The sequence below is a fragment of the Schistocerca cancellata genome, chromosome 2 (genome assembly GCF_023864275.1).
Source record: "Schistocerca cancellata isolate TAMUIC-IGC-003103 chromosome 2, iqSchCanc2.1, whole genome shotgun sequence".
Lineage (NCBI taxonomy): Eukaryota > Metazoa > Arthropoda > Insecta > Orthoptera > Acrididae > Schistocerca > Schistocerca cancellata.
This window is the reverse complement of record NC_064627.1, coordinates 1,051,676,172-1,051,703,223: the sequence shown is the minus strand read 5'-3', so window position 1 is coordinate 1,051,703,223 and position 27,052 is coordinate 1,051,676,172. Positions and strand designations below refer to the sequence as shown.

Below are 27,052 nucleotides of genomic sequence, written 5' to 3'. Positions count from 1 at the left end.
GGTGATGTACTTGAGGACAATATTATGGAAATGGAAGAGGATGTAGATGAAGATGAAATGGGAGATACGATACTGCGTGAGGAGTTTGACAGAGCACTGAAAGACCTAAGTCGAAACAAGGCCCCCGGAGTAGACAGCATTCCATTGGAACTACTGACGGCCTTGGGAGAGCCAGTCCTGACAAAACTCTACCATCTGGTGAGCAAGATGTATGAAACAGGCGAAATACCCTCAGACTTCAAGAAGAATATAATAATTCCAATCCCAAAGAAAGCAGGTGTTGACAGATGTGAAAATTACCGAACAATCAGTTTAATAAGCCACAGTTGCAAAATACTAACACGAATTCTTTACAGACGAATGGAAAAACTAGTAGAAGCCAACCTCGGGGAAGATCAGTTTGGATTCCGCAGAAATACTGGAACACGTGAGGCAATACTGACCTTACGACTTATCTTAGAAGAAAGATTAAGGAAAGGCAAACCTACGTTTCTAGCATTTGTAGACTTAGAGAAAGCTTTTGACAATGTTGACTGGAATACTCTCTTTCAAATTCTAAAGGTGGCAGGGGTAAAATGCAGGGAGCGAAAAGCTATTTACAATTTGTACAAAAACCAGATGGCAGTTATAAGAGTCGAGGGACATGAAAGGGAAGCAGTTGTTGCGAAGGGAGTAAGACAGGGTTGTAGACTCTCCCCGATGTTATTCAATCTGTATATTGAGCAAGCAGTAAAGGAAACAAAAGAAAAATTCGGAGTAGGTATTAAAATCCATAGAGAAGAAATAAAAACTTTGAGGTTCGCCGATGACATTGTAATTCTGTCAGAGACAGCAAATGACTTGGAAGAGCAGTTGAATGGAATGGACAGTGTCTTGAAAGGAGGATATAAGATGAACATCAACAAAAGCAAAACGAGGATAGTGGAATGTAGTAGAATTAAGTCGGGTGATGCTGAGGGAATTAGATTAGGAAATGAGACACTTAAAGTAGTAAAGGAGTTTTGCTATTTGGGGAGCAAAATAACTGATGATGGTCGAAGTAGAGATGATATAAAATGTAGACTGGCAATGGCAAGGAAAGCGTTTCTGAAGAAGAGAAATTTGTTAACATCGAGTATAGATTTAAGTGTCAGGAAGTCATTTCTGAAAGTATTTGTATGGAGTGTAGCCATGTATGGAAGTGAAACATGGACGGTAAATAGTTTGGACAAGAAGAGAATACAAGCTTTCGAAATGTGGTGCTACAGAAGAATGCTGAAGATTAGATGGGTAGATCACATAACTAATGAGGAAGTATTGTATAGGATTGGGGAGAAGAGAAGTTTGTGGCACAACTTGACCAGAAGAAGGGATCGGTTGGTAGAACATGTTCTGAGGCATCAAGGGATCACCAATTTAGTAATTGAGGGCAGCGTGGAAGGTAAAAATCGTAGGGGAAGACCAAGAGATGAATACACTAAGCAGATTCAGAAGGATGTAGGTTGCTGTAGGTACTGGGAGATGAAGAAGCTTGCACAGGATAGAGTAGCATGGAGAGCTGCATCAAACCAGTCTCAGGACTGAAGACCACAACAACATTTATAACCCTGTATTCACCTGACCAGAAGTCTTGTTCCTCCTGCCACCGAACTTCGCTAATTCCCACTATATCTAACTTTAACTAACTAGTTTTAACGGTTGCATTATGCGACGTGTATCTTCAACAGGCCTTTCAACGGTCCACAACTGGCATGGCTCCAGATCATTGAACACATTGATACATCGTAGCCTACGTACATTTTATTTTGGAAGTAGGTTACGCACATTATCTTTTCAAATTGGGATTCATCAGATGATATGTACAATGCCAGTAACTGCCTACATTTTCGATACCGTATGCAGGAAATAAAGCTATTTGTAATTATCTCTTACAAATACAGTAGCTGATTTGGATACAATTCGCCATGAAACAGCATCCATTGTGTTATTTTGCGTTTTTGCATTTTGAGACAGAATCGGCATCTATTTCGCATTTATCGCAAATGAATTTTTCCGGTCATTGGTTATGAGACATCTTGATTATTACGACCCCATTGTTGTCACACGCCACAGGCCTTCGGATATAAAATCCAATAACTCGAGAACGAAAAAAGAAATTCGTCTGCTTTCAGTTTTAAATAAAATTTGGGTATCGTATCTATATTTCACACACTGCATTGTACGAGCTAAAATCAACCATAAGCAAAATTTACGTAATGCGTTTTTACACCTGAGTTTGATGCAGCACAGAACTATGGCGAACGACGACGATAAATAAATTCAGTTCTTTATCGAGTAAAGATATCAGACTGTAAGATGCGCAAAAATCAAATTTGTTCACGTAATAGTTTTCGAAAAATCGGATGATAAGTTTTTCATTTAGGCTGTAACGCTGTCTCTCAGGAAAGGCACAGCGAAAGGACTAACAAACAGCTTGCCATCTAGCGGTGCCGTCCACCATGTAATGAAATACGGAGAAATGTCAGTGTGTGTTTCTTGCGTTACTTTTGTTAATGATTAATTTCTGTATTCGGTTAGACGGTCAGTAACACAGCCGCTTGAGTTTCTGGTGCTAATAAGGCGAGTACACCGTTCGTTTATTACATATTTTTACGAGCTTCAAACAGGAGCTACTTATTTTTGGTTGCCTGCGTAGTTACTAGTATACCTTTGTAATTCCTTGCGTGTTCGAGTGCTTACTAGGAACAACCTTTTATTTCAATAACAGTGTAGCGTAGAGTACCGCTGTTGCTACCGACCCTTGTATCGACTCTCTTATCGTACTGGCTTTTGTTTGTTTTGTTTAGACCAGCTCAGTGTCGGTTAGACCGTCAGTGACAGAGCCGTGTGAGTTCCTGCTGCTAATAAGGCATTTCGTTTATTACATATTTTTACGAGTTTCAAACAGGAGCGACTTCAGAAATGGATAGGCGCTGTGATTGCTGTGTACAGATGCGAGCTGAGTTTTTGACCCTTCGCTCATAGCTCCAGGCAGTATTGGCTTCCGGTCACACAGCCTGAGGCTGTTGCCAAGGGGCATCACTGTGGGGGGTCGGATGCGGAGACGCGAAGGACGTTGAGCACGACTCAAGTGTCCCCCAACAGGTCCACTGCTGTGGCCGCCCCGGGTACTGCCTGCACTGAGGTTGACCCCTCACCCGTGGTCGAGTGGGAGATCATTCCAAAGTCCGGCAGGCAGTGAAAGACTTTCGAGGGGCCGATTGTAGGGCCTCCCCGGTTCGTTTGACAAAAAGGTTTCATGCGTTATCTGTGGCTGACGAAGTCTCTGAGCCGGATGCAGTCGTCCATCATCCTGTTCCAGAGGAAGCTTCTCGGCCCTCAAGGTCTGTGCATTCAGAGAGGGTGAGTTTGCTGGTGGTTGGGAGCTCCATTGTTAGGGGCGTAATGGGGCCCCTTAGGAACATGGCTGCCAAGGAGGGGAAGGAATCCAGTATGCACTCCGTGTGTATACTGGGGGGGGGGGGGGGGGGGGGAGTCATTCCGGATGTGGAAAGGGTGCTTCTGGATGCCATGAAGAGTAGAGGGTACAGCCAGCTGCAGGTGATGGCCCATATTGGTACCAATGATGTGTGTCGCTTTGGATTGGAGGAGATTCTCTCTGGATGCGGAAATGGTAAAGACCGCCAGTCTTGCTTGCGAGATTAAGGCGGAGCTCAGCATCTGCAGCATCGTCTACAGAACCGACTGTCTTTCGGTTCAAAAAATGGCTCTGAGCACTATGGGACTTAACTTCTGAGGTCATCAGTCGCCTAGAACTTAGAACTACTTAAACCTAACTAACCTAAGGACATCACACACATCCATGTGCGAGGCAGGATTAGAACCTACGACCGTAGCGGTCACGCGGTTCCAGTCTGTAGCGGCTGGAACCGATCGGCCACTCCGGCCGGCTTCTGGAGTATTGCTGTGCGGTGTGGGATCCGTATCAGGTGGGACTGACGGACGATATTGAAAAAGTTCTAAGAAGGGCGGCTCGTTTTGTATTATCGCGAAATAGGGGAGATAGTGTCACAGACATGATGCGTGAATTGGAGAGGCAATCATTAAAACAAAGGCGTTTTTCGCTGCGACGGGATCTTCTCATGAAATTTCAATTACCAGTTTTCTCCTCAGATTGCGAAAACATTCTGTTGGCACCCACCTACATAGGGAGAAATGATCATCACGATAAAATAAGAGAAATCAGGACGCGCCGTTCGAGAGTGGAATGGAAGAGAGACAGCTTGAAGGTGGTTCATTGAACCCTCTGCCAGGCACTTAATTGTGAATAGCAATCACGTAGCTGTAGATGTAGACGTGCATTGCAGCCATAGTGGCTCATCGAATACATGTGACTAATGCATCACCCGACTAATGCATTACCCGCAGTTGCAACTCAGATTGTATTTTCCAACTGAAAATGTATCACACTTGTTGCACCATAGCCATCAAGTGGTAGGATTTATATACCTTTATTTAGTGTTTAGTTTTGTCACAATTTCTCTGTTGTAACACCGCAAAGTTATGTTCCACAACTGACTTTATTATTAACAGATAATTCATATCAATTGTAAATTTGGGTTTTCTTTTTTGTATGGAAGAAAACTCAGCATTACATATTTTGCTACGTTATATTTTCCATTGCTTTTTGTTATAACTTTTTTGTTTTTGTACAATATACATGCTATTGTTATTCTTACACGTTTAATGTTTTCAGTTCATAACATTTTATTTTTTGTTTTTGAATTCAATTGAAATATACTTTTTATTTCGTAGTTTTTGTTATAACTGATATGATCGTAATAAAAATGAAAGAAAAAAACTCTCAAACAATAAAATACCTGTTCTAGTTTTACTAGGCGTGGAAATGGTCATGGCCGGCCGGGGTGGCCGAGCGGTTCTAGGCGCTACAGTCTGGAACCGCGCGACCGCTACGGTCGCAGGTTCGGACCCTGCCTCGGGCATGGATGTTCTAGGGGACTGATGACCTTAGAAGTTAAGTCCCATAGTGCTCAGAGCCATTCGAACCACTTTTTTTTAAATGGTCATGTCAACACAGCATACTTACTCATTTTTATCACATTCTAAGGACATCACAGATTGCCTTGAATGGGAACTACAAACAAATTTTCCACATTTTTTACAAATTACTTTCATTTTTTGTCCAGATTTCTTGGACACCAAGAAATCGTTTGTCCGTAGTTGGTGTATTCTCGATTCAGAGGTGCACTGTCTGATTTTGACTTGTAGTCATATCAAAGGGCAATACACCCCCTTTTGCTCCCGATTGAAGGCACCTCTATCGAGTAATCTTCTGTCAACGTATGCACGCACAAGCTGTCATTCTAACTGCGGCAGAAGCTGCCGCCTCTTCTGGTTTGAAGACAGGCTTTGTGGTGATGATACAACCATATAACCATAGCAGTGATGCCATAAACGTCAGTCATATTGTAGAATAGTGCAAGAGGCCGATATTCGATTAATCCATGGTGACAACAGGCGCCTGTGTTTACTGTGATGGTCTATTACTTCTGGCTTCTTTGCATCATCAATTACAGTTCTTGATGAGTGAAGGGAGGAGACATGTATAACTGCTAATGGTTTCTTTGGTACATATGATACTATTGATGGGGATTCAGACAACCCAAAAACAGATGAATTTACTCGTCTTGAACGATGTGGTTGAACCTTCACAGGAATTTAAATTTTGGTTTCACTTAGAGTTCTAACATAGATGACTTTCACTGCCAGCAATTCCATCACTAATTGTGTGCTACAACTTCTGAGGTCATCAGTCCCCTAGAACTTAGAACTACTTAAACCTAACTAACCGAAGGACATCACACATGTCCATGCCCGAGGCAGGATTTGAACCTGCGACCGTAGCGGTCGCGCGGTTCCAGACTGTAGAGCCTAGAGCGGTCTTTTGGTGCAGAGCCGAGTGGAGGTTCTGAATCAGAGACTCAGGCGGTTCTGTGACTGTGTAGGCTGCAGAATCCTTGACTTGCATCATCGGGTGGTGGGTTTCCGGGTTCCGCTTAATAGGTCAGGAGTCCATTACACACAGGAAGCGGGTACACAGTTAGCGAGGGCTGTGTGCAAGAGACTGGGCGGTTTTTTAAGTTGGAGGGTCTCAGGAAACCGCAGAAAGGGCGTCCGTCCAAAACGGACAGGTAAAACACAGTATGGTAGTTGAAGAGACGATCGGTATTGTAGTTGTAAATTGTCGTTGCTGTGTTGGGAAAGAACCAGAGCTCCAAGCTCTAATAGAAAGCACTGAAGCTCAAATAGTTATAGGCATGGAAAGCTGGATAAAGCCGGAAATAACTTCAGCCGAAGGTTTTTCAGACGACCTAACAGTGTTCAGAAAGGATAGATTAAATACAGTTGGTGGAGTATTTATTGCTGTCAGAAGTAATTTACCTTGTACTGAAGTTGAATTAGTTCCTGCTAAATAGTATGGGTAGAGGCTATACTTGACAATCGGACTAAACTATTAATTGTATCGTTTTACCGACCCCGCGACTCAGAAGATGTAGTTGTTGAACAGTTCAAAGAAAACTTTACTCTCATTTCAAATAAGTACCACACCCATACAATTATAGCCAGTGGCGACTTCAATCTACCCTCGATATGCTGGAAAAATTACGCTTTTAAAGCCGGCAACAGGCATAAAACGTCATCCGAATTTGTACTGAATGCTTTCACAGAAAGCTTAAATGGTTGCGAAAGCATACTTGACATCTTATCAGCAAATAATCCTGGACAAATAGGGAGTATCGTGACGAATACAGGGATTAGCGACCATAAGGCAGTTGCTGCTAGACTGAATACCGTAACACCCACAACCATTAAAAAACGCAAAGTACGTCTATTTAAAAAGAGCTGATAAAAATGCTCTTAACTCCATTTTAAGAGACAGTCTCCACTCCTTCCGATCTGATCACGTAAGCGTAAAAGATATGTGGAATGATTTCAAAGAGATAGTATCGAGGACAATTGAGAGATACATGCCACATAAATTAATAATTGATGGTACTGATCCCCCATTGTACACAAAACCGGTCAGATCGCTGTTGCAGAAGCAACGAAATGAGCATGCCAAATTTAAAACAACGCAAAATCCCCAAGATTGGCAAAGTTTTGCAGAAGTTGGAAATATAGCGCGTGCTTCAATGCGAGATGCTTTTAATAATTTCCACAATGAAACTCTATCTCGGAATCTGGCAGAAGACCCAAAGAGATTTTTGTCATACATAAAGCACACCAGTGGGAAGACGCAATCAATACCTTCACAGCGCGATAACAACGGTGAATGCACTGATAACAGTGCTACTAAAGCAGAGTTATTAAACATAGTTTTCCAAAACTCTTTCACCAAAGAAGACGAAGTAAATATTCCTGAATTCCAATCAAGAACAACTGCCAAGATGAGAAACGAAGTAGATATCCTCGGTGTGGCAAAGCAGCTTAAATCACTTAATAAAGGCAAGGCCTCCGGTCCAGATTGTATACCAGTCAGGTTCCTTTCAGAGTATGGTGATACAATAGCCCCATACTTGGCAATTATATACATCCGCTCGCTCACAGAAAGACTGGAAAATTGCTCAAGTCACATCAGTACCCAAAAAGGGAAGTAGGAGTAATCCGCTGAATTACAGGCCCATATCACTAACGTCGATTTGCGGTAGGGTTTGGAAACATATAGGACTACTGTATTCGAACATTAGGAACTACTTCCAAGAAAACGATTTATTGACATGTAGTCAGCACAGATTTAGAAAATATCGTTCTTGCGAATCACAACTAGCTCTTTATACTCATGAAGTAATGAGTGCTATCGACCGGGGATGTCAAATCGATTTCAAATTTTTATATTTCCAGAAAGCTTTCGACACCGTTCTTCACAAACGTCTTCTAACCAAACTGCGTGCCTATGGAATATGACCTCAGTTGTGCGGCTGGATTCGTCATTTCCAGTCAGAAATGTCACAGTTCGTAGTAATAGACGGAAAGTCGTCGAGTAAAACAGAAGTAATATCCGGCGTTCCACAAGGAAGTGTATAGGCCACTTATTGTTCCTATATTAACGACATAGGAGACAATGTGAGTAGCCTCTTAGATTGTTTGCAGATGACGCTGTCATTTACCGTCTTGCAAAGTCATCAGATGCCCAAAACGAATTGCAAAATGATTTAGATAAGATATCTTTATTCACCCTGAATAAAGAAAAGTGCGAAGTTATTCACATGAGTACTAAAAGAAATCAGCTAAATTTCTATTACGCGATAAGTCACACAAATCTGAGGGCTGTAAATTCAACTAAATACTTAGGAATTACAATTACAAATAACCTAAATTGGAACAATCAGATAGATAATATTGTGGGTAGAGCAAACCAAAGACTGCGATTCATTGGCAGAACACTGAGAAGGTGCAACAGGTCTACAAAAGAGACTGCTTACACCACGCTTGTCCGCCTATTCTGGAGTATTGCTGTGCGCTGTGGGATCCGCATCAGGTGGGACTGACGGATGACATTGAAAAAGTACAAAGAAGGGCAGCTCGTTTTGTATTATCGCGAAATAGGGGAGATAGTGTCACAGACATGATACGTGAATTGGAGAGGCAGTCATTAAAACAAAGGCATTTTTCGTTGCGATGGGATCTTATCATGAAATTTCAGTCACCAGTTTTCTCCTCCGATTGCGAAAACATTTTGTTGGCACCCACCTACATAGGGAGAAATGATCATTACGATAAAATAAGAGAAATCAGGGCTCGCACGGAAAAATTTAAGTGCTCGTTTTTCCCGCGTGCCGTTCGAGAGTGGAACGGTAGAGAGACAGCATGAAGACGGTTCATTGAACCCTCTGCCAGGCACTTTATTGTGAATAGCAGAGTAATCACGTAGATGTAGATGTAGAATGTACCAGCTACAAGGATGATTTTACTACTGTTTTCTTTCGGCTGCTGTATTAATGTACAAAAATGCTCCAAAATTACCATAACTCATTAGTCTTGACATGACAAATTAAGAAAATCAAACATGGAAAGTCTATGATGGCATAACAACGATATGAAATAGGGCTGGACACACACCACATAGAGAAGGCATTGAATGACACACAAGCACATTTAAAGTAGACTGTTAGGTTATAAGCTATCAAACAGAGTCCTTCTTCAGGTGAAGAAAAACACACAGAAATTCAGACACACACAACTCATATGTACATGGCCAATGACATCTCCAGGCATTAACACTTTTTTTAAACACTCATTTCATTACTAACCACTATAGTCACAGGTAGTTACAGAGTAATAATCTCAAAGTTTTGATACCTGCATCCTCCCATCTTGGTCTCAATGATTGTTGGTATTTCAATAAAATGCAAAACAAAATGAAAAACTTGTGATTTGAAAATAATTACAAAAAATGTTGAGAAAGTTATGAAATTATAAGTTAGCAAAATTTCCCTGTTTTCACCAAGCTTCCTGGTGCAACATAGCCAAGGAATCAGGGACTATATTGTTGTTGAGTTCTTCAGTCAGAAGACTGATTTGATGCAGCTCTCCATGCTACTCTATTCTGTGTAAGCCTCTTTATCTCCAAATGACTACTGCAACATACATCCACATGAAATTGCATTATGTTCTCATTCTTTGGTCTTCCTCTACAATTTTAACACCTCCTCCTGCCCCCTTTCCTTCTGTTATCAAATTGACAATTTCTTCATGTCTCAGGATATGTCCTGCCATCCAATTGCTTCTTTTAGTCAAGTTGAGTCACAAATTTATGTTCACCCCAATTCAGATCAGTACCACCTCATTAGTTACATGACCTCTCCAGCTAATCTTCAACATTCTTCTGTAGCACCACATTTCTAAAGCTTCTGTTCACTACTTGTCTGAATGACTTATCATCCATGTCTTGTACAAGGCTACAGATACCTTCAGAAAAGACTTTTTAACACTTAGATTTACATGAGATGTTAACAAATTTGCCTGTTTCAGAAATGCTTTTCATGCTATAGCCGGTCTGCATTTTCTGTTCTTTCTACTTTGGTTACATTCAGTCATATTGCTGCATAAATAGCAAATCTCGTCTACTACTTTTAGTTATAATAGAAGGAAACATTCCACGTAGGAAAAATATACCTAAAAACAAAGATGATGTGACTTACCAAATGAAAGTGCTGGCAGGTCGACACACAAACGAACACAAACATACACACAAAATTCAAGCTTTCGCAACAAACTGTTGCCTCATCAGGAAAGAGGGAAGGAGAGGGAAAGACGAAAGGATGTGGGTTTTAAGGGAGAGGGTAGGGAGTCATTCCAGTCCCGGGAGCGGAAAGACTTACCTTAGGGGGAAAAAAGGACGGGTATACACTCGCACACACACACATATCCATCCACACATATGCAGACACAAGCAGACATATTTAAAGACAAAGAGTTTGGGCAGAGATGTCAGTCGAGGCAGAAGTGCAGAGGCAAAGATGTTGTTGAATGACAGGTGAGGTATGAGTGGCGGCAACTTGAAATTAGCAGAGATTGAGGCCTGGTGGATAATGGGAAGAGAGGATATATTGAAGAGCAAGTTCCCATCTCCGGAGTTCGGATAGGTTGGTGTTAGTAGGAAGTATCCAGATAACCCGGACGGTGTAACACTGTGCCAAGGTGTGCTGGTCGTGCACCAAGGCATGTTTAGCCACAGGGTGATCCTCATTACCAACAAACACTGTCTGCCTGTGTCCATTCATGCGAATGGACAGTTTGTTGCTGGTCATTCCCACATAGAATGCATCACAGTGTAGGCAGGTCAGTTGGTAGATCACGTGGGTGCTTTCACACGTGGCTCTGCCTTTGATTGTGTACACCTTCCGGGTCACAGGACTGGAGTAGGTGGTGGTGGGAGGGTGCATGGGACAAGTTTTACACCGGGGGCGGTTACAAGGGTAGGAGCCAGAGGGTAGGGAAGGTGGTTTGGGGATTTCATAGAGATGAACTAAGAGGTTACGAAGGTTAGGTGGACGGCGGAAAGACACTCTTGGTGGAGTGGGGAGGATTTCATGAAGGATGGATCTCATTTCGTCTTTCCCTCTCCTTCCCTCTTTCCTGATGAGGCAACAGTTTGTTGCGAAAGCTTGAATTTTGTGTGTATGTTTGTGTTCGTTTGTGTGTCTGTCGACCTGCCAGCACTTTCATTTGGTAAGTCACATCATCTTTGTTTTTAGCTACTACTTTTAGTGTATCATTTCCTACTTCCCTCAGTATTGCCTTTTTTAAATTCCATTACCATCATTTTTCTTTTGTTGGTGTTCATTTTATGCCCTCCTCTCATGTCTATTCAATTCAACTGTTCTTACAAATCCTTTGCTGTCTCTTGGAGAGTTACTATGTCATCAGTTAACCTTGAAATTTTTAATTTTTTTTCACTGAACTTTAATTCCTTCTCCAAATTTCTTCTTCTACTGCCTGCTCAATGTGCAGATTGATAGTCTACAAATATGTTTCACTCCCTTCTCAACCACAGCTTACATTTGGTGTCCTTTGATTCTTACAACTGCAGTCTGGTTTCTGTACAACTTGTAAATAAGCTTTATGTTCCTTTATTTTATCCCAATTACCTTCATAATTTCAAAGAGTATATTCCAGTCAACTTTGGCAAAAGCATTCTCTAAATGTACAAATGCTTTGAATGTATGTGTGCCTTACTTTAACTTACCTCTTAAAATAAATTATAGTGTCAGTACTGCCTTATAAGCTCCCACATATCTCCGAAACCCATGCTGATATGCTGTGAAGCTGGCTTTTGTCAGTTTTTCGATTCTTCTAAAAATAACTCTTGTCAGTATTTTGGAACATATTACAGCCAGTTAAAGATTAGATTAGATTAGATTTACTTTCATTTCAATTGATCCGTAGTGAGGAGGTCCTCCAGGATGTGGAACATGTCAGAAAAACAACAATACATGACAAATATTTACAACTAAAACAAATAAGCTAATGTACCATTCCACAGGTCCCAAGTGGAATGATCGTCATTTTTTAATGAACACTAAGAGTCATTTTACAAATACTATTGCACTGAATTTAAAATAAAAAAGTTTTTTATTTATTTATAAGGTAAGAAACATGTAATACAACTACTGTAATACTTATTTACAATGAACACATTACTGCACTGAAATGGTGCAGAAGTTAGATTATACTTACACACTTACACACACACAAGCACACACACACACACACACACAAATTTTCAGTGAACACATTACTGCACTGAAATTGTGCAGAAGTTATGTTGTACTTATATACAAATCAGTTGGTTTTACTAAGAAATTCATCAATGGAGTAGAAGGAGTTGGCCACCAATAAATCCTTTAGGCTTCTCTTAAACTGAATTTCATTGGTTGTTAAGCTTTTTATGGCTGCTGGCAAGTTATTGAAAATGTGTGTTCCTGAATAATGCACACCTTTTTGTACAAGACTAAGTGACTTTAAATCCTTGTGGAGATTATTCTTATTTCTAGTATTGATTCCATGAATTGAGCTGTTGGTTTGAAAAAGTGATATATTTTTAATGACAAATTTCATTAAGGAATAAATATACTGGGAAGCTGTAGTTAGTATCCCTAATTCCCTAAACAGGCTTCTGCAGGATGTTCTTGAGTTCACACCACATATAATTCTTACTGCACGTTTTTGTGCCCAGAAAACTTTAGCTTGGCTTGATGAATTACCCCAGAAAATAATCCCATATGACATTATGGAATGAAAGTAAGCATAGTATGCCAGCTTTTTCATTTTTATATCCCCTATGTCTGACAAAATTCGCATTGCAAACAGAGATTTGTTAAGACGCTTCAGCAGTTCTGTGGTGTGCTCCTCCCAGTTGAATTTATTATCAAGCTGTAATCCCAAGAATTTAACACCGTCCACTTCTTCTATCTTCTTGTCATCATATGTTAGACATATACTCTTGGGACACCCCTTACAAGTTCTGAACTGCATGTAGTGTGTTTTTTCAAAGTTTAGTGACAAAGAATTGGCTAGGAACCAGTGATTAATGTCCACAAATATTTTATTGGCTGATCTTTCTAAGACTACTTGATTTGCTATTTATTGCGATGTTTGTATCGTCAGCAAACAAAACAAACTTGGCATCTGGTAATGTTACTGATGAAAGGTCATTGATATACACAAGAAAAAGTAAGGGCCCCAAAATGGAACCTTGTGGGACCCCACATGTAATTAGTTCCCAGTTGGATGATGCCTGATAGCTTGATACATGTCTCTTTCCTAATAACACCCTTTGTTTCCTGCCAGAGATATAAGATTTGAACCATTTTGCAGCATTTCCTGTTACACTATAATATTCTAGTTTACTTAAAAGGATATTGTGATTTACACAGTCAAATGCCTTTGACAGATCACAAAATATACCAGTTGCCTGCAATTTTTTGTCTAATGAATTAAGTACATTTTCACTGTAAGTGTAGATAGCCTTCTCAATATCAGAACATTTTAGAAATCCAAACTGTGACTTTGACAGTATGTTATTTGAGATAAGATGGTTATAAAGACGACTGTACATTACTTTTTCGAAAATTTTTGAGAATGCTGGCAACAGTGAAATTGGACGGAAATTTGATGCTATTTCTTTATCTCCCTTCTTAAACAGTGGCTTAACTTCAGCATATTTCAGCCATTCAGGAAATATTCCACTGATAAACGACTGGTTACACAGATAGCTTAATATGTTACTTAGCTCAGAATCACATTCTTTAATTAACTTTGTTGATATTTCATCATACCCACTAGATGTTTTTGATTTTAAAGATTTTATGATGGACATTATTTCTGTTGGGGTAGTGAGGGTCAAATTCATATTATGGAAGTTACTTGAAATGTCTGGTCTAAGGTAATCCATAGCAGCATCTACCGAACCTGACAACCCCATCTTTTCAGTAACAGTTATAAAATGTTTGTTAAAAAGTTCTGCAACACTATACACATCTGTCACCAATGCATCATTTACTCTTAATACTATTTGTTCCTCTTCATGTCTGGTTCTACCGGTCTCCTCCTTCACTATATCCCATATTGTCTTTATTTTGTTATCTGATATGACTATCTTTTCCTTGTAATATATTTGCTTTGACATCCGTATTACAGTCTTTAATATTTTGCAGTATTTCTTATAATGTGCTATAGCATCAACATTGGAAATGTTTCGGATTGACAGATACAGTTTTCTTTTTGTTTTACAAGATACCCCTATTCCTCGAGTAATCCATGGCTTCTTTGTAGACTTTGCTCTAACCTTGGTAAGTTTTGGGGGAAAGCAGTGTTCGAATAAGGTAATCACTTCATTAGCAAAAATGTTATATTTTTTATTCATGCCATGAGCACTGTAAACATCAGTCCAGTGAATGTCTCTGAGGAGTGTCCTAAAATAATCAATTTTTGGCTTACTGATTACCCTCTTGAGCTCAGATTTAACAGATTTTATATCCTGTTCAGTATTAACATTTAACAGAAGGAACTGCATGTCATGGTCTGAGAGGCCATTGACTATTGGTTTTGTAATATAATTTTGTTCATTTGACTTTTCTATAAAGATATTATCAATGGCTGTTTGTGAGCAAGTGGCTATCCTAGTGGGGAACTTTACTGTGGGAATTAAGTTGAATGATAGTGTTACTAACTCAAATAAGTTCTTATTGGGAGAGTCTTTAAGGAAATCTACATTGAAATCACCAGCAACCACTATTTCTTTGTTTTTGGTTCTTAAATGGGCCAGTACAGCTTCAAGGTGGTTTACAAACAGATTAAAGTTACCTGCAGGTGCTCGATATACACTTAATATTATGAAAGATTTTTTGTTTTATTATGTCTCCACACTCTCCAACAAATATGTGGTGTGTAGGAAGCCTGCCTACTCAGTTCACCAGAGAAACATTCAAACAAATCGTATTAATGAGTTTTATTACCAAATGAAACCAAATGAAATTTACAATAATTAACTTTTGCAATTACACTGATGTGTCGCAAGCAAAGGGTGACATACAAAATAATGAATATTCTTCAGTAACAGACAAAGCCCATGTCTGAGATAAATAGAGAGTACAAGCGATGTAACTAGAGTTGATGCTACTATTGAACTGGCTGTTACCAGTTGGTTGCAGTGCTTATGTCCTCTTTACATAGGGGCTGCTGCTGTCGTGTTGTTGTCCTGGAGAAAGGTCCAGTCAGCATGTGATTGGCTGACTTCTCCTCATAGCCTTCCCTTCTCTATCATACCCAACTGGCGTGCCAGCTCTTGACTTTATGCTGTAACATTCTTCCCATAGAGATCATATAGACAGTGCACTGAGGCATTTGAGCAATCATTCTTCCCACACTCCATACCAAAAGAAACGTGAAGTAACACTTATATGTAGTACAGTACTTACTTCACAGTAATTTTCAGAGTGTAGATATAGATGTAAATATATCTAAAAACAAAGATGATGAGACTTACCAAACAAAAGCACTGGCAGGTCGATAGATACACAAACAAACACAAGCATACACACAAAATTCTAGCTTTCACAACCAACGGCTTCCTTTCGTCTTTCCCTCTCCTTCCCTCTTTCCTGACGAGGCAACCGTTGGTTGCAAAAGCTAGAATTTTGTGTGTATGTTTGTGTTTCTTTGTGTGTCTATCGACCTGCCAGCACTTTTGTTTGGTAAGTCTCATCATCTTTGTTTTTAGATATATTTTTCCCACTTGGAATGTTTCCCTCTACTATATAGATATAGATGTAAATATAGACAAAGTTTAAAAAAAAACCTATGTAAATAAAATATGGATATGACACAAATTATCACATATTATTATGAACTTGCAGCCACCAGTACCATTAAATCCGTGGGATGGCATAACAGATGCCACAAAGGATGGTGCAAGATGTCCTGAAGCAGAAAACACTAACCAGACCTCTGAAGACTGCTTGTTTCTCAATGTGTACACAACTAAAGTAAGTAAAAATACTTCTATGATAGACACTTGCTATCTGTTTTAGGAAATATATGGCACCAAAGTGTTAATGGAAAATTCTCTTTGCAACATGTTTCATTAATTTAGATACATACTTTCAAATCATAGTTCCATCAGCATGAATCCTTTTCCATTATAGTATATATCTGCATAAATGTTGTTCTGCATACTAAACTAATGCCAGCTACCAATGCATAAATTGTGAAGTTAGATAATACAATAAAACATAGACATCAGAGATAAAGATCTTGTACAATTAGAACTTGCAGTTATTTCATACTTTGAAAGAATAAGCCAGCTCCTTTCTCCATTATGGAGGAACCATTACCTGCAATTCCAAAAGCTATGGAGTGTGTATTTTTTACTTCATATGTGTCAATTGGAAATAGTGCACATTTCACATCCTGAACGTATGTATGCCTCAGGAATTCTGCCCCGTAGTTTAAAAGTTAAAGGAAAGAAGTAAAATACATTAAGATATACATAACATTTACTGGAAAAGTAGACAAACCCTTATGAATGTACATTTGAGTCTCCTGAATCCTCAATGTCCATGGATACACTTATCTTTTTGATATCATTGTTTTATCCAGAGGTGCAGGTCCACATCTTCTCTTGATGTCTGAAGCTGCTGTAAAGACATGATGCCAATGAATTAAAAAAAATGTAATGTTTATTAACTGAACAAAGGCTTATGAGTGACACAGGCATTTGTTAAAATTATAGGGTGGCAGAAATGTTCACATCATAAAATACCTGTAATGAAAATATGGATGTGACACAATTCACACATTGTATATCAAATTCCCCCAAGTTCTGTCTGGTCACACAGCCCGTCTTTGGTTGAAGTAGCTTCTTTTGCTGTGGTGGCTAGTAATGTCACTGTTACAGCATCAGTTGATCAACATATCTTGATAATGACATGTCTCTAAATCCGATTTATATTTTACATTATGTTAAGTTAAGCAGCAGAGCAATTTTGTGCCTATTTCAGAACATCATAATAAAAATGTAAGTCCCTCAGAGTGTCAGTACTATATGCAAGCAAATTTCACTCATGATACATTGACTGAAAAAGATTTATATGAAGATAGGAGGACAAAAATTTACAATAATATTACCAAAATAAAAACTTAATGAAATGCTGTTATTATGAATGTTAGGCAATACAACTTAATCTAGAAGTAAAAATCTGGAACTATATTTTGTTGAGGGAACGCATTTGGAAAGTAACTGATGTTTCAGTTTATTAATATTGATTCCAACAATACATTTTTATGACAAACTATCAGTTTTAATCCAGGTATTTTGATCTATTTTGAATGAGTTTGTTCAGTTATTTCTGGAGACTGTTTATAAAAAGTTTAGAAAACCTATTATCTCATAACAGGTTTCTCTGACTTTCAATAAATGTTCACAATCCTTGGAACAATTTCTAAAAGAGGGACCCAGATTGAAAACATGAGTCACATGATAACAAATGGATAGCAACTGATATGAAAAGAGACAGGTAATTTTGCAGTTTTATGTTGCAGCCAAAAGTGTGTGTCACGTTACCTCAGAACCAGATTTTAAAATGAGAATATTGACATGGAAAGAGCAAAGAGCTTTCAGTCAGAAGCAATTGATCACACATTGATTCAATGCTTGCAGTTGATCTTTAACTGTTAAAGGACAGTGAATTCAACAGGACTGCATCATAAGGACCATGAACAAAGAATGTGCTGAAAACCTCAGCTGAAGAGAATCTACAAAAATATGAAGTCACATTTGCATATACTACACAATGTTCTAGTAGGATACCTCAGCTCTACCAAGCCTTGAAAACGTGAGATTGTTGATTACTAATTTTAATGATTTTTTTTTACAGAGTAAATAATCTCTTAATAACTATCATATTAATACAGTTAATTGTATCCAAGATAAAATGAAATGTGGATTCCACAGTGCTAATGGTAAATGAAGGAATTTTTCATAACATTATGACTTGATTGGGATGATTCAGTAGTAAATAATGCAAGTTCAAAGGAATGAAGTAGATTAATTTATACACATTTCTATAATTCCAGTTGCCAGACCATACCCGAAACCCAAAGAGACCAGTGATGGTCTTTCTACACCCTGGTGCCTTCTATCTCTTTAGAGGAACAAGCGACCTGTTTGGTCCTCAGTATCTATTGGATGAGGACATAGTTCTTGTGACTCTCAACTACAGACTTGGAGCTTTAGGTATGTTGCCCAAAAGTCACTATATTTATCTTTAACAAAGTATAAAAATACTAGTAAATACGCTATGGTTCACAGGCAGACACAAAAATTCATCAAATGTCATTGATTGTTTCACAGAAGAAGAAATCTGTAGCATTCCAACATTACTAGCTTTACATTCAGCATACTATTCATAGCATTAAAATCAAAAAATAAATGTCACTCTTGATTGTTCACCATTTGCTATACCAGTACACAATTCCTCTCTCATCCATTTTTCTAGTGAAAAAGAGAATTGTACACTATTATTTTGCATGGCAATAAATAAGAACTGCAACACTGAATTGACCAGACATTATTATCCACTACATAATGATTGACCCATGACTTTAAAGTCATTTTCCGGTTACCTTGCCAGAGCTGTAGAAATGTCTACTTTTATTTGGTGTGTGAATAGTATACCTTAGTTGAAAAGCAGTCAACATATGCTGTAACAATACAAGAGAAGGAAAGTTGCTATTCACCATATAGCAGAACGTGCACTGGTGCTGCTGCTGCTTGCAGTGTAGTTTCATCTCTCTCAGACTGGAGATGTGTGTGTAACTTGCGCTTGCATGTGTGTGTGTGTGTGTGTGTGTGTGTGTGTGTGTGTGTGTGTGTGTGTGTGTGTGTGTGTGTTTGTATATGTATGTCTACTCCTGACAAAGGCCTTAATGACCAAAAGCTATGATTGTGTGAATCTTTTTATTGTGCCTATCGCAGCTCAGCATCTCCGCTATATGGTGAGTAGCAACTTTCCTTCTCTTGTATTGCAACATATGCTGTAATATTTAAGAGAAAATGGGATTTTGGAGCATTTTTTGTGAAAGTCAGTTTTGAGGTTTTATAGAAGCCAGACAGCAATTTGAAGAAGAATTTCCTTTTTGAAGTTTAAAGATCCAACCTTTCTCTATTTGCAAGTGGATGTTTCTTATTTTCTGATTACAGTAGTCATTTCATTGGTATAATGACAAATGCAAGACAGTGACACTGAGCATACCATTGTTGTAGTTATTGTGGCGAAGAAAGTATGGGTGTAAAGCTTGAGCTTTTCTTGGTTACATCATATGTCATTGCTAAAGAAAACTCCCCATGTTTGTCAGTTAAGAGTTTTTAAAGCAATTGCATTAGAAGCTGCAATGGCAACTTGTAATCACCCCCCCCCCCCTTCTTCCTTATTCCATCAATTGTCCACATTAAAAAATTCCCAGTCCAAGTAATTAATAAGCAAAGTCTTTTATGAAGATTTGAGAGGAGCGAAGATTACAATAAACTTTCAAGTTGACTTAGCTTGTCATGCTGAGATGGCTCCAGTTCTTCTTGTCTAGGGGTCTGATTCTTGAAGCTGAAAATCTAACATCAGATCCTCATGGTTGGTTTGAACTAAATAAATTGGAATATTGTTGTTGCAGAATTTTTTTTTTTTTTTAATATATTTTCCACTGATTTTCTCACGTTTTAGTATATCATACAATATTTTGATTATGCCCATTAACAAAGCCGAAATAACATTGTTTGCACCTATTATACAAAAATGTCCTATCACACTTCACACTATCACACTTAACCATCATGCATTTTGCTTAATATTCATTTGTTATACTATCTCTTTTACACAGTGACTACAACAGTGTAATAGGGATACACTCTCTTTGTCCTAAAATTGTTCCAAGGATGTGGCCAGCAGAACATATTACTACCTAAGTAATTCCGTCATACATAGTTGTTTAATAGTTTCATTATTAAAAAAGTTTTCCTTTTCTGCACACTGATCATCCTATGACAGATAAAGATACAGAATACCTTATTTGCCTTCCTTAAGTTAATATGCTTATTTATATTTACAGCTTGTAATTATACAAAATATTCCAATCATAAGGTGTAAAATGAAATGAAAACATCATTGATTATAGAAATATGCACTAACAATAATCAATTATAGGGTTCCTAAGCACTGGAGACTCAGTTCTTCCTGGAAACAATGGATTTAAGGATCAGGTGATGGCTCTCAGGTGGGTCCAGCAGAATATTGCTTCTTTTGGAGGTGACCCAGATAATGTAGCACTCAGTGGCTATAGTGCTGGCTCCACCAGTGTATATTTGCACATGCTGTCTCCAATGTCTAAAGGTGTGTACCAACTGTCATAATACGCATTTTGTGAGCTTGTGGCTTGTTAAGTACAGATAGTGAAATTAATTAAATGTTTTAGTAAATAGAGCATAAGTACGGCTAAACAGAAATGTGAAGCTGGAAACGAAAGTTGAATTTTAGCTGTTAAAAAATACAGGAAATTCGTGTAGTAGCAATAATAATATGCCAGAGGTGCTTTTTATATTTTATTTACCTGTACCAGTTTTGAACAATGGCTTTCTCAAGTGCTAAATAAAACATAAGAAAATCAGTTGTGGCAGACTGTTATCTTGGTGGTATGCATTTTACTCTACAGCTCCCTTTAGTACCAAGGAAGTTATTCTCTCGTGTCTAAAGACATGTCCTATCATCCTGTTCCTTCTTGTTGTCAGTTTTGACATATGAGTCATTCTTTGCCGATTATGTGGAGAACTGCTGCACAAGAAATATTATGAAATAGTCATGGATGTTGAAGTATAAGTGGCATTCAAAAAGAAAAAAATCTGGAGCCTGGAATATGCAAACCGGTGACAGGAGGGTAATATCATAGTGCGTGTAACAAGGTGTGGTTCTGACCAGAGTGTGGAAGTTCACAGCCCGTCACTTGAGGGCATGTGTGCATGTCATGTGACTACACAGAGCTAGAAGAAGCATGCATCAATCATCCAACACTGCCAGTCACATTGCAAACAGTGATATGGAGGCCTCAAAATAAGAGCAGAGAGGTGTTGTTCGTTTTATAACAGTGGAAGGAGTAGGAGGAACGGACATTCATCGATGAAGGTCACAAGTGTATGGCAAACACTGCATGTCCCTTGCAAGGGTCAAGGCATGGCACAAGCACTTCAGGGAAGGACAGGTGTCATTAACCAATTATGCATGGTCGTGCCACTCCAGCAGAAATCAAATGGGAGGTTCTCGACCATACTCCATACAGTCCGAATCTCTCTCTCTGTGATTACGCCATTTTTGGTCCCCCTAAAAGGCTCTGAGTGGCAAACAATTCACATCGGATGACTAAGTCCAGCTGTACATGTGGAACTGGTTCACATTGCAGCCCCAGGAATTTTATGAGACAGCCATTCACCACCTTGTGTCACAGTGGGATAAGTGACTCAACAGCCAGGGTCAATACTTTTAATATATAGGTACTGCTTTCTGTAATTATATCTCCAGATCGTTTCTTTTTGAATGGCCCTTATAGTTCCTGAATTCACACTCTACAGCAATCAAAGAAATGTAGTACCATGATTCCTGTATATCAGTAGACACTTGTATGTAATTAATGTAACAGTAAATGCAAAATACAGTATTTTTACACTATTGGGCACAGCCTTTAGGTTTTGTGTGCCCAAACTACCATAAACAAATACTGATTTCAATACAAGTAGCACAACTAATTTAGAGCTTCGTGATGTGTAAAATAGCTCACTCATCTGATTCATATGAAATACTTTGAAAAAAGCCCAAGGCATAGAAGAAGCTCAGGAAGGAATTTATTAAGAATGTTTCGGGAACTGACTCTGGGTGAGTGGGCTGCATTTACCAACCTGTGTCTTTGCATATCAATTTTCATTTAACCTTTAGTGTTGTGCTGATGAATATCTTCTCTTACACGAAATTCTGTTATATTCATTTGCCCATTTCTGTGTCATTATCATGTCTCCTACACCATCTGTGTCACAGTGTACTCCTGCTCCATCTTTCTGACCAATTCAGAAAAGTGTTCCTTTCTCTCTTTCCCTGGCTAAAACCATTCACACATCCTGTTTCTTAAGCACTGTCTAAACCACAGAATTCAACCCAATGGTCTAAGCATGAAAGTTCCTTTCTCTAGACCCCCACCCCTCCTAACACAATGACCTTCACCTCTTCAGTTTTTGCCAGTCCCTGGCCCTCACAAAGCTGGTACTGAAAAAACACATCTCTATGCATACAATCCCAGAACCGTCTCTCCTGCCTCCTCAAGATACTGCTACTGAGCAATCCGTGCTACAGACATCACATCTCTGAAATTCAATCCCTTGCTCTCTAACACCTGAAGGAGAATTACAGACACCACTTCCCTAAGTTATTCAACTTCCTGACATCCTATTGCTACCCCAGGGCTCCACTATCCAACCCCTGTCCTATCGACAGTGTTCATCCTCATCAACACTTCATAGCACCCAGACTGAGTCTAGCTGATCTTTTCAACTTGCCATATCCCCCAAAGCTCTCTACCAATCCTACACCAAATCCAGAGCCAAAATATTCCCATAACATTGTTGTCAAACTTTCCACAAAAACCCTTAGTTTCATAGAAGTTTCAGTCCTATCCAAAGGCCTCACCTTTAACACTGTAGTGAAATTTAACCATATTGGACTTGTCAAAGACCTACTCTCCTTCTACCAATCCTTATAATGGAAACACTTTTTTGCTACCAATTCCTCCAACCAAAGCCAAACTAATCCCAACACTGAGCCCTGTGACACCCAGTTCATACCACCACCAAACCATGGTCCTCCTCCCTCCCACCTAAATGCCTCCTTGTCACCTTAAAGGAATTTCTTACCTCCAACTTGGCCTCACCATCCTTCCCCAGGTCCCTTCCTAGAACATCAACCTTTCATCAGAAGAAAGGACAACCATACACAGCCTCAAAACAAATGGTGACCTAATCATCCTATCTGCAGACACAGGTTCTACCACTGTTGTTAGGAATTACAGTGACTACCTGTTGGAAGACCTCTGCCACTTATCCAACTCCTCTACCTATAAACTTTGTCAGAGTGATCCCATCTGAGAAGTCCAACATAAACTCCAATCCCTGCTTAAAGTCTTAGGCCCTTCCCAGAACCTTTTCCCTGAATCAGTTGCCTTCCTCACCCCTTTGACACCTCACACACCCACATTCTATGTGCTCCACAAAATTCGCAAACCCAACAATCCTGGATAACCCATTGTAGCTGGATATTGTGCCCCCACTGAAAGAATTTTGGCCCTCATTGATCAACACCCACTGGATGGAAAAATACATAAAATAGGGGAAAGACAACCACTTACCTACAGAGAGCTGGTGCGTGGCACACACAAACACGTAATAAAAAACAATTAACATTAGCTTTTGAGTGAGACTCATTGCTGCTGTGAGCTTGGTTGTTTGGGTGTCTGTGAGCATGTGAATGTATGAACTCCTACTAAATAAATAGAAACAAATACTAGAAAATGAGCAAGAGCTCAGAAGGTAATGTTAATTGTTTTCTGTTACATGTTTCTGTGTGTCATGCACTAATGCTCTCTGGGTAAGTGGCTGCCTTTCTCTTACTTTACATAAAAAATAAGCAGAAACATGAATAAAGTTGAGCTTTAGTTTGTAGTCACTTTAATTATATTCTAATTATGGCTACTACAACAAACTGTAGATCATTCATGCCCTTACACTTATTTACTATGCATTTCTGCAAATAATAATTCTGCATTGAGAAATAAGTCATGTGTTCAGAAAGGAATTTTCACTCTGCAGCAGAGTGTGCAGTAATATGAAACTTTGTGGCACTTTAAAATTGTATGTCAGACTGCAACTTCAACTTGGGACTTTTGCTGTTTCTGGGCAAGTGCTCTACCAACTGAGCTCCCCGATCATGACTCATGACACATCCTCACAGCTTTATGTCCAACAGTACTCATCCCCTACCTTCCAAATTTCACAGAAGTTTTCCTGCAAAACTTTCAAGCCTAGCACTTGTGGAAGAAAGTATATTGCAGACACATGGCTTAACCACAGCCAGGAAGTTTCATATCAGTGTACATTTCACTGCAGAGTGAATATTTCATTGTGTAAACATCCCTCAGGCTGTTGATAAGCCATGTCTCCACAATATCCTTTCTTCAAGGAGTTCTATTCCTGTAGTTTTCACAGGAGAGTTTCTGTGAAGTTTGGAAGTTAGGAGATGAAATACTTTGAGAAGTGAAGCCATTAGGATGGGTTGTGAGTCATGCCAGGATAGCTCAGCTGGTAGAGCACTTGCCCACAAATGGCAAAGATCTCAAGTTTGAATCCTGGTCTGACACACAGGTTTAATCTGTCAGGAAGTTCCAAATCATTGTATCCTACTGACAACAAATTGTCTCAGGTTCTTCACAGTTTTAATCACCTGTCAAATTAATACAAAAATGTTATTTTAAATTCAAAATGTGGTAAAAATATGAGAAGAGGAGCACATTTGCAACAAGAGATAATATTTCAAAATTCAGCCTCTGTCTCCTTTTACTAGTTTTGATAATTTGCAAGGAAGTACTCCTTTTCTAGATAATCTCTTGATTCAAATATTATTTTAAAATACTGAAACAGTATTTATTTACATAATTATGACCAAAGTCATTATTTTGTAGGCTTATTTCATAAAGGAATTGCAATGAGTGCAGGCTTTCAATCAAGTGCTGTAAAGGAACCATTGCAGCAAGCAAAGAAGCAAGCTAGAATTCTAAACTGCCCTGACACAACATCAGAGAAGATTGTTGAATGTTTGAAAGGAAAGGATGCCCTAGAAATTGCAGAAACACAGCCACAGTTTTTTGTAAGTATTTTGTTGTTACTAAGAATATAAAAGAGCTAAAGCAAAAGCTGGTAATGGAACTTTCTTGAAGGAATACAGATAATTCAGGGGCTAAAGGTATAACACCAAATAGGGAAAGCACAGAATTGGGAGGGGAAGATAAAATGTAGGATGAGGGGAAACTATGGAGAAGAGGGTGTGAGGGCAGGACGAGTGAAGTTATAACCAAGGAGCAGGCGTGGAGTTGTGTGTGGGGTACCGACTAGCAAACATTGAGGTCAGGAGGGTTATAAGAACAATTGATGTGTAGCGAGGACAACTCCTTGTACGTAAGAAATCCATGACATGTTGAAGCACTGAGTCACTCTACAAGGTGCGCTCGTATGGTAGGACGCCACCTGTGAGAGGTAGGAACTGAGTGGTTTGAATCTCAGTCAACATTGTTTTAACTTTACACATAAAATTAACACTTGTACCTTCTTAGGTGTGGGGGAGATATGGGAAGAATTGGAGAGTGATAAAAAAAGATAGGGAAAGGGGTATGGGGTAGCTCAGAGAGAACTCAGCTCAATAGATCAAGATGGATTTGAGTCACACATAATGTGTATGGAAGAAAAAAATACTGTCTACAACACTATTATTTGAAGAACTTTAAAGCACTAAAACTCAGCAGCTTGAATATTGTGAATAACGGTAATTTTTGATGAAATAACATCACCAGAAACTGTGTAATGTTAATACTCATTTCCAATCTTGCTAGACTAGTCTAAAGCATTTTCAGTGGCATCATTAAAAATATTCATACTGTGTGAGATTCACTAAACATATGTCAGCAGAGGGTCTTGCCAACAGACTGCTTCTCAGGCATGAAAGTAACTTCAGAAGTGCCACAAGGGTTAATACAGTGCCATGTTTTTAACCTACGTAAATTGTTTCTAACCTACATAATTATCTTTCAGTAAATTTAAAGAGGGGGCTAAAAACTGCAATCTTTGCTGATAAAGGGCAGAAGGGATAGATAGCATTCCTTCATAATTTCTAAACTCATTGAGGAAGTGGCAACAAAATGCTATTCATGTTGGTGTGCAGAATGTCTGAAACTGGTGATATATCATCAGACTTTCAGAAAAACATCATCCACATGGTTCCAAAGATTGCAAGAAATGGTAAGTGTGAAAATTATCACACAATTGGCTTAACAGCTCATGCAGTGAAGTTGCCAGTTAGAATATGCTAGATGATCAGTTTGGCTTTAGAAAAGGGAAAGATGCCAGAGAGGTAGTTCTGACATTACAGTTGATAATGGAAGCTAGACTGAGGTAAAATCAAGTCATGTTCATTGGATTTGTTGATCTGGAAAAAGCTTTCAATAATATAAAAGGGTGCAAGTTGCTCTAAATTATGAAAAAAATAGAAGTAAGCTATTGAGAAATGAGGGGGGGGGGGGGGGGGGGAATTTTACTGTATGAACAAGAAGCAAGAGTGAGCAATAAAAATGGCAGACCAAGTACAAAATGCTCAGATTAAAAAGGGTATAAGACAGGGATGTAGTCTTTTGCCCCTACTGTTCAATCTATACATGGAAGGAGCAATGACAGAAATATTTAGTTATTTATTCTTTGCCCATGGACTCCAGCTGAAAATCCAGCTGAGAGTATTGGGTGTGTCATACAATAGGCTATTAACATCAAACTTTATTTCATTATACATAAATGAAACAAATAATTAAACAGAAATAATCCATAAGCATACAAAGGTATTACATGTTTCACATTATATATACACACAAATCCAAACACCATACAGAAATGATAATTTTTAAAGGTACATTTCAGTAATGATATAACATATTTAAACACCATCTTAGTATTCACTCAAACTGTATATACATTTCTCTGTGAGATATAGTTTCAAATTATTTTTAAGACATTTTAGGTCTGTTTCTTTTTTAATGATTTTGGGGAGTTTATTAAAAAACCTTTTGCCTGCTTCTTCAGGGGCAGTCATAGACAGTTTTAGATTTCTGTTTATCATGTAGTAATTTTCATTTCCTCTTGTACCGTGTT

General features: G+C 38.8%; 1 protein-coding gene across 1 annotated transcript in view; it reads left to right on the top strand.

Annotated features, from left to right (window-relative positions):
• LOC126163036 (esterase E4-like) overlaps positions 1-27,052 on the top strand; it is a 121,368-nt gene that overhangs the window by 5,479 nt on the left and 88,837 nt on the right. Inside the window, 4 exon segments of the mRNA XM_049919910.1 lie at positions 15,921-16,049; positions 18,139-18,298; positions 20,259-20,444; positions 24,823-25,007. Of these exon segments, the coding sequence (XP_049775867.1) occupies positions 15,921-16,049; positions 18,139-18,298; positions 20,259-20,444; positions 24,823-25,007 (660 nt within the window).